The sequence below is a fragment of the Pinus tabuliformis genome, chromosome 9 (genome assembly GCF_031772625.1).
Source record: "Pinus tabuliformis cultivar Carrire ecotype Pingquan chromosome 9, CPIR1, whole genome shotgun sequence".
NCBI classification, from domain to species: Eukaryota; Viridiplantae; Streptophyta; class Pinopsida; order Pinales; family Pinaceae; genus Pinus; species Pinus tabuliformis.
The window spans coordinates 1,312,390,066-1,312,404,360 of record NC_142307.1 but is presented as its reverse complement, the minus strand read 5'-3'; the positions used below and the strand labels follow the sequence as shown (position 1 = coordinate 1,312,404,360).

Below are 14,295 nucleotides of genomic sequence, written 5' to 3'. Positions count from 1 at the left end.
CAGGTAGCAGCAACAAGGGGATCAAAGTCAAACAGGAGGAGGAAGATGTTGCCCTAACATCTAAGGGAAAGTAGGAAAAGCGGAAGAAGAAGGATCTCTCCAAGATCAAGTGCTTCCACTGTGGGGAGCTGGGTCATTATGCGACCCAGTGTCCAAGGAAGAAGAGTAAGGGAGAGTCTTCCGAGACTAAGGTAGCGCCAGCACGGGCAAAGAAGGAAGTTTTGACAGACGATGACTATGCCATGAGTGCACACGCACCACTTGAGCGGAAGTGGGGAGACATTGAGCTGTAGTCAGGCGGACTACAGGCAATGAGGGGCAGGATCCTCGAGGTACCCAACCTCTTGGATTAGACCTTGCTACGGGAGCCTCGAAGAGGAGTAGCAGGACTGGCTGAGTCGGGTAGAGACGGATGCGGATGGAGCAGCAGAGAGAGCTATGGTGCAGGAGTCCTGAGACATTGTGAGGCTAGCAGGCTGCAACAATGCGAGAGGCACAGGAGTGTTGCATCAGTGCAAGATGGCACAAAGTTGTGTGCAATGGTGCGAGATGCATGGAGTTGTTGTAGCAGCGCAAACGTCAGAGAGGGAGCACTTGTCAGCGGCAGAGGGAGCTTCAGCATCAATGGGTGTCTCTAGCCCAATAGAGAGGCCAAATTGGGAGATTAGTTACTTACTTCTCAGTAACTGAGTCGCAGTGCAGCAGTGGGCAACACGATGCAACATGATGATAGGAGGTGTAGTGCAGATGCAGTGCTGGGAGAAAGGACCAGTAGCAACACGGATGCAGAGGGAGCTGTCGTATAGATGCAGCAGTGGCAGCAGTACAGGATACAACAGTGTAGAGGATGGTGGGCAGCGGGCCTAGCATCAGCACAGGGACCGATGCCGGATGATCAGGGTGATACTCAGTGAGGAGTATTACTAGAACACACTCCTTGCTAAGAGGGAGTGTTCATTTTGGGTAGCATCGGATGTGTTCTAGCCACGAAATTTGGTGGAGAGGTTGGGGCACATGAGATCTTCAATACCCAGAAAGGGTTTGGGCAGATTCTAAACAGTTCAGGAGATATTAAAATAATTAATATTTTTAATGGAGTGCCTAAGTCTAAACTTAGGGAAAATAAAAGATTAATGTGTATTAATATGAAACTGTGTTAGAATGGTCCAAAAGGCATGGATCAAGCCAGATCTAATCCTAGCCGTTGGTTAGGGACTTAAACTCGGCCCTTGATATGTCAACAGGAAAAGTATAAGAGGAGGCTTGAAGGTCACTTGGAGAAGACACCAGAGTGGGGTTTGCTAAGATAGAATTAGTGATCGGAAGTTGCAGCTGAGGGGCATTGAGTACAGAGAGACAAAGAGGCAGAGATAGTGCCGGGAGAGCAGCACAGTAGCCGGGGAGAGTGATGCAGAGTCAGCCAGGGCTCATGCAGGGCCACGCAGAGGCAGCCAGGAGCTGCGCAGAGCCTAAGAGAGGCTAGCGTTGCTGACGCAGAGGGCTGATGCAGGGCCTCCTAAGGCTGACGCAGACCCATCCGGGGTGACGCAGGGCCAACGCTAGGCAGAGAGGGGCTGATGCAGTCCAGAAAAGGCTGACGCTGGGGTTTCTGGGGCAGATTGGTGCTGAGGAGCTGCCAGAAGGATTATCTGGGATTTTAGCCAAGATTTGTCTCAAACTGAGAGGTATTACTGCTAAGAAAATTCTCTGTTGGTTAGGCCAGTTTCGGCACTCAGATTGTACTCTGATATTGCTTAATAAGAAAACCCTCAGATAGCTGCACCTGTTTTCCCACATTGGGTTTTTCCGGGGACATTGGTCCAAAATAATGGTGTCATATGATGTGATTGTTTCTGTTTCCTTTAGTTTGCTAATCTGTAATATGTTGAGCATGCACTAGTGTTTATTTTCAGTATTTACATTGTAAATAACTTGTTAAGTTAAATAACAAGTAGGTAGGAATAAATCAGATAAAGTGTGTGGAGGGTTTCTAACTAAGTAGACTTAGAAACTTCAATAGTCCACAGTGGAAGCATAATACATAGCAACAACTTGCTGTACGCAGGTCCTTTTGATGAAAAAAACATTGCAGGATCTTCAGGTGAAGTTTGATGAGCCCATTTTGATGTTTTGTGATAACACTAGCACTATTAACATCTCCAAGAATCATGTCATGCATTAAAAAACAAAACACATTCCTCTCAAGTATCACTTTGTTCAAGAGCAGGTTGTAGAAAGGAACATAAAAGTGGAATATATTGGGACAAACGAACAAATAGTTGACATCTTCACCAAACCATTACAACGTGAGACGTTTGGGTATCTTTGAAAAGAACTTGGGATTTTCCCAAGATCACATCAAAAATATTTTATTCAGTCAAGAGGACAGGGGGAGTAGAGGCAGGTTACAAGTACACAACAACAAACAGGTCAGGGGGAGTCACCCTTTGACATTGATTCAAAGGGGGAGAGAAAGCAGGCCAGGAAGATCAGAGGCATGGAGTCAGGGGAAGCAGTGATCGTAGGGGGAGTACGTGTGTTGGCATTAATGCCAAAGGGGGAGATTGTTGATTTGTGATTGTCATTGATGTCAACCCAAGTAACACTAGGAGATGCCCCGCCCTTTGTCGACCAAAATGACATAACAAGACATAACAATTCATGATTTGTCGAGTCCAGACCATTTTTGTTGGATTGTCCTCGTTGCACTGATTCTGGTGATATGCGGCATGCCCTGGAACCCTCACGGTTTATGAGTTATGCTAGTTTGAAGAAATCCCAATTTGTGGGCAAAAACCCCAAAGGGTGTTGAGGTGGCATCATTTCTTTGGTCAAAGCAACTTAAGGCTCCTTACCAAAAATCAAATAATATACCTTGTGGCAAAATGATTATTTGTGAATATTCATTTTTATAATTAAGGGCATGAGAGGGTTTTTGTTTTAAGAAGGCAAGCTAATTTTCAAAATTAAAACCCTCAAGGGGTTTCCCTCTTCAAAATTTGAATTTAAACATGTGAAGTCTTCCTCCAAATTAAGAATTCGTTGCATCTCTTAGAAGCCCCTCCAATATTTATAAAAGGAGGCCTAGATCTCTCTCATAAGGTATAAACTTAATGAATATCTCTTGAGTACTCTTGCTCTGAAACTAAACTCGGCCCTGTGGAGCAAAAGACAGATCAGGTAAGTGGCTAGGGTTTATTTTTGTTTGGGTTTGTTAAGGGATTTGTTGGGGTGATTGATTGCAGGTGGAGACCAAAGACTATGTGTTAAACTCCTCTATGGTCTCATTCCTTATCAAGGCAAGCAACAAATTGATGATACTATAATCTCAACAAGGGTTTAGATCACGGAAGCAACATACAGTCTATCTATGGAGTATTTCGGTGCTCTTAAAGCAACAAGTACATTGTGTACAAATTCATTGTAGACCAAGTGAAATCTAATCTTGATGCAGAGCCCCTGTTGAGAAGTGGCTTTGTTATAGAACCCTGTTGCGCAAATCTTGGTACATAATTGTACAGATCTTTGGCAATGTCAGCCTAGGGTTTTCTCAGGAGATAAATTTCATTCTAATCTCATAAATAGCAGTGACGTCCTCAATACAAATACACATTTGTGTGACTGTTGGAAGCAGGTGAAGCCGACCTACATAGTAGCAGATGTATTGAGTCTACATTCTGAAGTTGCAGTTTTGGAACAGAATATGGATGTGGTCTCAATCTCAGTGAATAGGCATACGTTTTGTCTTGCTACAGCTCAAAGAACAGCCTGAATAATTGGTCTTGGCCTACTTATTAATGCACACCATTTTCTCAATGAACTCCCAAAGCAGCAAAGGAGCACTAATCTTTAAAGTTATCATATCCTAGAATCTGAAGCAGCTTATGACATATTTTAATTCTCGGCCTATTCTAAAGCTAAGTTACCGGAAACTCCTGAAGAATTTTCCAGAAACGCGGATCCCCGTTTCCAATACATAAACGGATACGATTCTTGTCCAAAATGCTGTAAAAACGTTTTTGTGCCGTTTCAAAAAATCAGAAACTTTAGATTTGGAATTGGATACGTTTCCAAGGGATTTAAATTTTTTTGGATCCGTTTCCGGAATTCTGGAAACAGATCCACGAAAATTGTGATCAGAATCCACCCTTAAAATGTTAAAAAGCTTGAAAATTTGTATAGCCATAAATAAATAATAAAAATGAAGAAATCAGATTTGCAAATAAACTCACTATAAACAGAGTCTCATAAAGTCTTTTCTAAATCTTTAGAAACAACGACACTCCATATATTTATCAAGGATTCTTACTAAGAAAAAGATAGATGTTCAAAAATGCAAATAAAAGGGTTTGATGAATGTCTTCGTAAAGAGATTTATTTGAGCAATTAATTTTCATTTTGGTTAAGGTTTTGTTAATTGTCATTGATTTTGCTCTTGATTTCATAAATCCCTCCAATATAACAAATCTTCTCTAGCCAATCTTGTGCCTGCATATAGTCATGAGACCAAGCTGACATTGAGAAGATTGAAATGTTCAAATAGGTCTTGATGGAATATCCCAATGATCCCATGGGCCTTTTAGTTGTCATGCAAGGAAGATAGATATCATCTGCCATGCATGACACGTTCTTTGAAGGAGTTGGATCCGAAAGCACAACGACTGTAGCATTTCTGATTACATTATTAATGATGATGATGATAATATGTTGAATGTTATAATAATCACTAATGATGATGACAATGTTTATGCTGAATTGATGATGATGATTTGTTTATGTTGAATTCATGACGATGACTATGCATTTTTAGATATAGATTCTAGATTCTAAAAGATGAATGGTAATATATATATATATATATATATATATATGCCATTTCCTTGCCGTATTGTATCCTGATATTTTGAAAACTTGTCATATCCGTTTCAAGCCCCGTATCCGTTTCAGTGCAACTTAGTTCTAAAGTAGTCACGGTTATACTACAGCTTTGATTCAAGTCTGATTTACTACATTTATGGTCTTCAAGGTGACTTGACAAACAGACAGAGATATGTCTTACATTGCTTGAATATTTCTAAATATGAATCATTTACAAACAAAAGCAGAGAAATTTGTGGTTACAGTTTCATACTTTCAGTAGTAAGCAGTTGGGCTATACATCATTTTACTTCAGCAGTGCCTCCAGTGTCATAGCAATGTTCTATTCTCTGTAGTAGCAGTAAGGGGTTGACAGCAGTGGTCTTGTGTAAGGAAGAGTTTCATCCTTGAAGTAAAGGATCTTCATAGTAGTCTCAATTGGCATCTTCTGACAAAGTATGGTTCAATAACTTACATAGCAGCAGTGAGAGGTTCATATTTGATCAGTTTGGATAAGGGTTTCACTGGTTTGCTGTAAGGGCTTGTGTCATTAATCAGATTGCAGCAGTCTGGTCATCTTGCAGCAAGCAGCAGTCGGGCTTCTGGAATAAGGGTTTTTGAAATTGTATATCTGTAAGGGCTGTCATCATTAAAATTCTAAGTGGGTCATTGTTGCTGGTATGGGAGCCCACATAATTGAAGAAGTCTATTTATTGTAAGTGGGCCATTGTCCCTGGTACGGGAGCCCACAATAGTTGTCAACTTTTATCATTCTCAGGGTGGTTGGGTGGTGCTAGGCAAGTGGTTGAAGTCACCTTCAGGTTGGAGCCTGAAAACACTTCAGGGTGGTAGGGTGGTGCTAGGGTAAGTTGGAGCTTGCTAGGGTGTTGGAGCATCCTTTCAGCATTTGCTGATAAAACTAGGGTGTTGGAGTGTCCTTCCAGTTGGAGCTGGAAAATTGAATGCTTTTCTAGAGTACTAGGGAGTTGGGGCTTCCCCTTTTCAGTTGGAGCTGAAACATTAATGCACTCATGAATTATTAGAGAAATGTTCGATAGTTTTTGTCCCGGAGGGGGTTATTCACCTAAAAATTCTTGTGTGTACTGTCTACTACTTATTTATGTTTTGAATTGATGCCAAAGATTAATTAATGCTCTGAAAAGATTAATAAGTTACTAATTGCTAAGAAATACTGATTCACCCCCTCAGTATTTTCAACGTTGTGGAGAAAGCATCTTTTAAGGGGGTGGCAGTTTAACAAACATAATAATGATAATAACAACGGTAATACTAATAATACTAATAAATATAATGGTTAGGCTAATGAAACATCAAGGGTCACATGTCCCTTCACCTCGAACAGTCGATATATATTTTTACACTGTCACGAGGCTCATTGTAAACATCATTCATAAATTATTATTTATTCAATATTGTATTATGTATTTGCAGAATTATGGGTGTGTTTGTAAAACACTTGCTTCAAGGGGTTGAAAATATAACAACAATAATAATAATAATAGTTAGGTTAATGAAACATGAAGGGTCACACTCCCCTTGACCTCGTGACCAGTCAATGCATATTTATACACCATCGGGAGGATTATTATAAACATCATTCATCCATCACACATTATTCAATATTTTAATTTATATTTGCAGAATTACTGTGTCAGTCTCATAATAAACAGGAACTATTTATTCCATTAGCCAGAATCAACTTTTAGAGAGGATGTCGTCTCTTTTGAGATTGGGGCCTAAGGTGGATATTCTGGTGCACCTTTCCTGTGTATGTAAAGGTTACGTATTTATCATTCAGCAGTGAAATGCAAGATACATTTTCCAAAAGAGAGAATGGTACAAGGGCTCGAGGTGGATATTCCTGTATACCTCTTCCTATGTAGGAAGAGCTAGTTTGTATAATCATAGCTTGGCCCAAATGTCGTATGCTTGTGTATTTATTGGTCAGCAATGAATTGTAAGATGCATTTTCCAAGAGAGAATGGTATAATGCTGATTTAAATTTATATCAGCTAAGAAATGAAAGATGTTTAAGGTTTTTGAAACTTATGTAAGCCCCAACAAGGTACATTGGGATCTCAGATATTGCTGTGGGCAATATGAATTGCCATTTTTTGGTCTCTTCTTAACTTGGTTATGGCTCTGTTTTGGTTGAAACGTCTTGCTATGTATGGATGTCCAGAATCCAGATAAACATGGTAGGTTCTATTGATCTCTTGAAAGATGTTATTTATACTCTAGGCCTTGAGTGAAATAATAATTTATTTTGCTATGGTCAGAGCATTGTATTATGGTGGTGCACTGTATATTGCACCTCATTGCAACATAATCTCTTCCCTGACTAGCTTTTTGCCAATTAAAACTCACATATATGACTGGATTGATGTGTGGGAGCTTCTACATCTCCATATTGCTGCTTATTATGTTACTGGATCGAACTATGGAAGATCCAAGATCTGGGTCTGCTTGGGATAGGTTTTTGGTTTGGAAGCACTAGAGGATCCACTCAAAGTCTTTTTCCAGCTTGTTGGAATCAAGTGGACAGATCCCCTGGAAAAACACAAATAATAAGAAATGAAAATAGAAAATAAAATTAGAAAAGTATGGGGCCCTAAATCCATAACTTTACAAAACACTCCATCTTAAAATACACAAATCTGAGCTTTTTACAGCAGTCTGAATATTTGAATTTATTAGAATGATTTGGAGTGAAATATATTTGGAGATCTAAATTTTCTATGTTTCAGGTTTATGATTTTCTTACTATATATATTGATTTATTTATATTTTTATATATGCTATATCCCTTGATTCTGATCCAGTCTTTACAAGAAAATCATTCTCTCTGTATCTAGAGATCTGGATCTGGATCTGTTTCCATGAAATACAGGCTGTTTACTGTTAAGACCTTTTTAGCCTAGAACTGATGTATTTAGTACTTTGTGATTAAGTACATGAGACTAGGATCACATGAGAGTGTGTGATAATGCACTTTCTGCTTATGATTTGTTCATATGAGCTTCTCTAACTGTATTCACAAAATAAGACACAAGTTCTAGGATTCAAAAAGAGTTTGCTCAAGATAAATAGGAAAGTTTGTCTGCAAATGTTTTGTTACTTGTATTATTTCTCTTTTTATAAATATCAAATGTTTCTTCTTTGGAAATGAAGCAATATTGCTGGCTACCTCTATTTGAATCTATTTTCATTTGGAAATTTTGTGATGATGGATTCCTGAATTTTGTGATTTGAACTGCTCTAGGGAGATGAAAAACATACAGATACATCTCAAGATACAAAAGAATATGATATTGCCATTGTGGGAGGAGGAATGGTTGGTGCTGCAGTTGGTTGTAGTCTGGGTATGTTTTCAAAATATTGCTTTAACATTACAATTCTCTTTGTTAGTGCAAATTTGGGTTTTGATTTGAAAGAATTAACAATTTAATGCGGTGTGTGAGCAGGTTGCAAACTTACAAATGTATGTTGGTTTTCTTTCTTGGTAATTTTGTTCAGTTGGGTATAAAATATCTGGTTAATTTGGAGAAGCAGTGGCCATGGCTGCAGGATAAGTTTGTTGTCTAGTCCTAACTAAAATAGGTGAAGGACCGAAGGTTGGAGCACATTTTGTTGGAAACACTGAAAGGGGGGTTGAATCAGTATTTCATTTCAATTGTTACTTTTACCAGTTAGATCACTTATATTTAGAACACAAAATGAACAATAAGAATAAATGCTTTTATTAATTTCTTTTTTACAATAAATCAAGTACAATATATGTAGGGCTCCAACCCTAGATGAAGACACCGATCTTCAATCTCCTAGGCTCCAACTTGTATTTGCCAAGCACCGACTTGGACTTCCAAGGCTCCAACCTTGTCAATTTTGAGGCACCAACCTCAAGGGCTCCAACCCTATATTTGGTTCAGGCTCTGACCTGGTTTCTTGAGGACTCCGATCCTCTAGGGCTCCAACCCTATCCTCCAAGGCACCAACCTTGTCTTTTCGAGGCTCCAACCTCTTGGGCTCCAACCCTTACTTTACTTTGTCAAGATGTATTTGGTTATACTTCACAGCTCCCAATGTCTTCTTCAACCAACCCTGACAATAATCTTCACCTTCAACAATGCCCTTGATCTCCAAAGCACTTAGCTCATCAATGACAACTTTGTCTCCTCAGAAGGTGTCTCCACAACTCTTCATGTTACCTAAACAAAACTTTCTCAAGGTTGTTGATTTTGGGTAGCATCGGATGTGCTCTAGCTCCGAAATTTTGTGGAGGGGCTAGAACTCATGAGATCTCCAGAACCCAGAAACCGTTTAGAGAAATTCCACCCGGATGAGGAGTTGTTAAATTAATTAATATTTTTGATGGATTCCTATGTTTAAACTTAGGAAAATAAAAATATTAACGTGTATTAATAAAATATGGGTGAGAAGGTTCTAAGTGACGAGGATCAAGCCAATTCTAATCTTAGCTATTGATTAGGGACTTATTCTCGGCTGTTCATTCATCAACAGAAAAAGTATAAGAGGAGGCTTGAGGGTCAGTTGGAGACATACCAAGAGATCATAGAGTTCGATTTTCTGGGGCGAGGTTTGCTGAGGAAATCGAGCTAGTGATCTAAGTTATAGTGAGGGGCAGTTCGACAAGGGAACTTCAGTCTGAGGCCGAAGAATACATAGCAGAGAGGTAGAGCAACACCTAGAGAGACAACGCAGGCCCTAGAAGGGCTGACACAGAGGTCGTAGAAGCTGATGCAGAGGGCTGACGCAGGTGACGCAAACGCCGTAGAGGCTGACGCAAGCCCTTAGAGGCTGCGTTGGGGAGATTCTGTGGGGTGGAGAAGGGGCAGATCAATAGTATAAAATTTCTGAGCAAGGGAGGCTCACTTTCAGGGTGACGCAGCTCCTAGAGGAATGACGTAGTTCCAGCGCAGTGCCTGGAGCAGCCATCGCTGTCCAGCGTAGGGAACAGATGAGTCACTGTGAGGTTTGATCATCTGTTTGTTGAATTTGTCGGAATATCTTTCTTCGGATAGAGGTACTACTGCCTAGAATATTCTCTATTGGGTGAGCCATTTCTGGCACCCTAGTTGTATTCACGAATTTGCTTAATAATACAACCCTCTATATGTTGCACCGGTTTTCCCGAATTGGGTTTTTTCGGGGACGACTGTCCAAAAATAACGGTGTCCCTTGTGTTATTATCTCAATTTATTTAAGTTCATGATCTGTGTATTTGTGTAGGCTGCAATAGTGTTTACATTGATGTTTATGAAATTAAATAACTTGTTAATGCAAAGAACAAGTAGGAGATTGTAAACGAGTAACTGCAAGAGTTTCTGATGTGTTAGATTCAGGAATTTTCACATGGTATCAGAGCGATTGCAGATCATACACCAGCTGAGAAATCTGAGAATTTGCAGCAGAGAAGCAGCTGTCTCGAGAGACAACGATGTTCTAGAGCCAGAGAGGCAGAAGGAGTGACGCAGTGCAGAAGAGGTGACACAGAGGCTCACGTAGTGCCCACGTCAACGTTCTAAGTTGGGAGAGGGAGACACAGTAGCTGGGAGGAGCCCACGCAGTAGTTGCGTCAGCCGTCAGGGCCAGCGCAGAGACAGAGGAGGGAAGATTAGGATCACGCAGAGCCATGCCATCTTTCTAAGCTAGGAAGGATTGACGTAGTTGGCCGGGAGGAGCTGATCCAGCCCACACAGTGATTTTGCAGACCCTAAAGGGCTTAGATTCTTCGAGTTGCCGGGGATAAGGGAGCTGTGCAAATTTTGATTTGAGGAGCTGGTGGGACTCTATTTCTGTTGGTGCAGAATAATGTCTAAGGAGACTGAACCAAGGTAGAGGGAATCACTGCCTTGACAGATTTCTAGCCAAGATCCGGGTTGCAACAGCAAAGGAGGATTGGAGAGGAGTGATTTGATAGTTGGCCAGTGGATTTCCGAGAGGGAAATCAGGACTCAGAGGGAGTCTAGTGAAGAGAAGCAGAGATGGCAGTGAACGGATTGAGGGATCATGACAGATTAGATGGAGCTTCCAATTTTGTCATTTGGAAGGCTAGGAACTTGGTAATCCTAGATAAACATCACATCAAGGACTATGCCTTGAAAGTAGTAGCTGTCCCGATTGACACTAATGCAGCCGAGAAGTATGAGGAGGCCTAGGCGAAGGTGAAATGCATGATCCTAGATGGGGTCAAGGACCATGTAATACCACGTATTGCTGAGAAGACAACAACAAGGGAGATGTGGGAGACCCTGATGCAGAAAGGAGAGGAGATAGATCCCTTCCTTCTCAGGTTGCAATGGATTCGCGACCAACTTACTTCCGTGGGGTCTACACTGGATCCAAAGTTCATGGTCAGGACTACCCTGATTGTAGTCACCGAGGACTGGGAGACATTTGTCCAAGGCATCTTGGGCAGAGCAACTGTCCCCAGTTGGGAGGAGATGTGGGAAACTTTTCGACAAGAAGAGCTCAGGAGGTTGACCAAGGCGGGGAGTAGCGGCAAGGGAGTCTGAATCAAAAGGAGGAGGAGGATGCAGATCTCGCATCAGTAGGACTACAAAGGAGGAAGAAGAAGGACATCTCCAAGGTCAAGTGCTTCAACTGTGGGGAACTGGGACATTATGCCTCTCAGTGCCCCAGGAAGAAAGGCATGGGAGAGGCTTCTGACTCAAAGGCTGCTCCAGCAAAGGCAGAGAAGGATGTCCAGGATGATGGTGATTGTGCTAGAGGTGGGGCGACATGGAGTTGTAGTCGTGAGGACTACATGAAGGGCAAGATCCTTGAGGTGCCCAAACTCTTGGATCATATATGGCTACGAGAGGCCTTAGTGACAGTAGCAGAATGACGGGAGTCAGTTCGTGCGAGGGATGATGGAGCAACAGTGGCAGAGCTAGAGTGCAAGAGTCTAAAGCAATGCAGACTACAAAAGAGGAAGAAGAAGAACATCTCCAAGGTCAAGTGCTTCAACTGTGGGGAACTGAGACATTATGCCTCTCAGTGCCCCAGGAAGAAAGGCAAGGGAGAGGCTTCCGACTCAAAGACTGCTCCAGCAAAGGCAGAGAAGGATGTCCAGGATGATGACGATTGTGCCATGAATTCTCATGCGCCTCTAGAGAAGAGGTTGGGCCACATGCAGTTGTAGTCATGGGGACTACATGAAGGGAAAGATCCTTGAGGTGCCCAAACTCTTGGATCACATACGACTACGAGAGCCCTTAATGACAGTAGCAAAATGACGGGAGTCAGTTGGTACGAGGGATGATGGAGCAACAGTGGTAGAGCTATAGTGCCAAAGTCTAAAGTAGCGCAGTGGAGTGTTGCAGCAGTGCGGGAGGCACAAAGCAGATACAACAACAACGCAGTAGCATCATGGGGTCAACACAAATTAGCAGTAGAGGTAGCTTCAGCATCACCAGGCATCTAGACTAACCAAGATGTCAGTTTTTTTTTGGGTGACTTTTCAGTTGTTTACTTCTCAGCAATTGAGTTGCAGTGTAGCAGTTAGCAGTGGCAGTGCTATGGGCATCATGATGCAACATTTTGAGAGGGAGTTGTAGTACAGATGTAGCAGTGGCAGTGGCAGTATCATGGGCAGCAATACGAGATGTAGTGGTGCAGTGGATGAAGGATAGCAGGCCAAGCATCAGCAACATAGAGGACAGATGCAGTGGATCAGTGTAGTACTTCTGTTGAGAAGTGTTACTAGAGCACATTCCTCGCTAAGAGGGAGCGTTGATTTTGGGTAGCATCGAATGTGCTCTAGCTCCGAAATTTTGTGGAGGGGCTAGAACACATGAGATATCTAGAACCCAGAAATCGTTTAGAGAAATGCCACCCGAATGAGGAGTTATTAAAATAATTAATATTTTTAATGGGTTCCTAAGTCTAAACTTAGGAAAAAAAATATTAATGTGTTTTATAAAAATATGGGTGAGAAGGTTCTAAGTGACAATGATCAAGCTAGTTCTAATCTTAGCCGTTGATTAGGGACTTAATCTTGGCTGTTGATTCATCAACAGGAAAAGTAAAAGACGAGGCTTGACGGTTAGTTGGAGACACCAAGAGATCATAGAGTTCGATTTTCTAGGGCGTGGTTTGCTGAGGAAATCGAGCTAGTGATCTAAGTTGCAGTGAAGGGTAGTTCGGCAAGGGAACTTCAGTTTGAGGCTGAAGAATACATAACAGAGAGGTAGAGCAGTGCCAGGAGAGATAGCGCAAGACCCAAAAGGGCTGACGCAGAGGTTGTAGAAGCTGACGTAGAGGACGCAGAGGGCTGACGCAGGTGACACAGAAGCTGTAGAGGCTGACACAGGCCCTTAGAGGCAACGTTGGGGAGATTCAGTGGGGCAGATAAGGAGTAGATCAATAGTATCAAATTCCTGAGCAAGGGAGGCTCACTGTCGGGGCGACACAGCTCTTAGAGTGACGCAGTTCCAATCCAATGCTTGGAGTAGCCATCGTTGTCCAGCGTAGGGAACAGTTGGAGTCACTGCGGGGTTTGATCATCCGTTTGCTAAATTTGCCAGAATATCTGTCTCCGGATAGAGGTACTACTGCCAAGGATATTCTCTATTAGGTGAGCCATTTCTGGCACCCTAGTTGTATTCACTAATCTGCTTAATAATACAAACCATCTATATGCTGCACCGATTTTCCTGAATTGGGTTTTTCCGGGGATGATTGTCCAAAAATAACGATGTCCCTTGTGTTATTATCTCAGTTTATTTCAGTGCATGATCTGTATATTTGTGTAGGCTGCAATAGTCTTCACATCGATGTTTATGAAATTAAATAACTTGTTAGTGCAAAGAACAAGTAGGAGATTGTAAACCTGTAATTGCAGTAGGGGTTTTTGATGTGTTAGATTCAAGAATTTTCACAAAGGTCACCTCATGATGGCTTCAATGCATCATGGTTTTCAATGATCTCCACAAATATTCAATATGCTGCATCACAAAGTTCTCCAACTCTACCCTATTTTGTTCTCAAGAGAAGACTTCAACAAGCTCTATTTGTCCAATCCCAATAAATCAACATTTCGACCACGACAACTATGACAACTTCGACCACGACAACTTCAACAAGGGCAACTATGGAAACTTTGACCACAACAACTAAGGCAACTTCGACCACTACAACTACGGCAGCTTCGACCACGACAACTATGCAACTTTGACCACGGTAGCTTCAACAACGACAACTACGATAGCTACGACAACTTCGATCACGACAACTATGACAACTTCGACCACGATAGCTTCGACCACGAAAACTACGACAGCTTCAACTATGGAAGCTACGACCATGGCAACTACAACAACTTCAACCATGACTCTACGATAGCTTCTACCACAACAACTACGGCAGTTTTGACCACGACAACTACGACATCTT

General features: G+C 41.7%; 1 protein-coding gene across 1 annotated transcript in view; it reads left to right on the top strand.

The window, feature by feature from the left end:
* The window catches only part of LOC149153361 (uncharacterized), a 305,256-nt gene that overhangs the window by 80,543 nt on the left and 210,418 nt on the right, over nt 1–14,295 (top strand). The window contains exon 3 of the mRNA XM_089439507.1: nt 8,141–8,240. Coding sequence (XP_089295633.1) covers nt 8,141–8,240 — 100 coding nt within the window. The remainder of the gene's footprint in view (nt 1–8,140; nt 8,241–14,295) is intronic.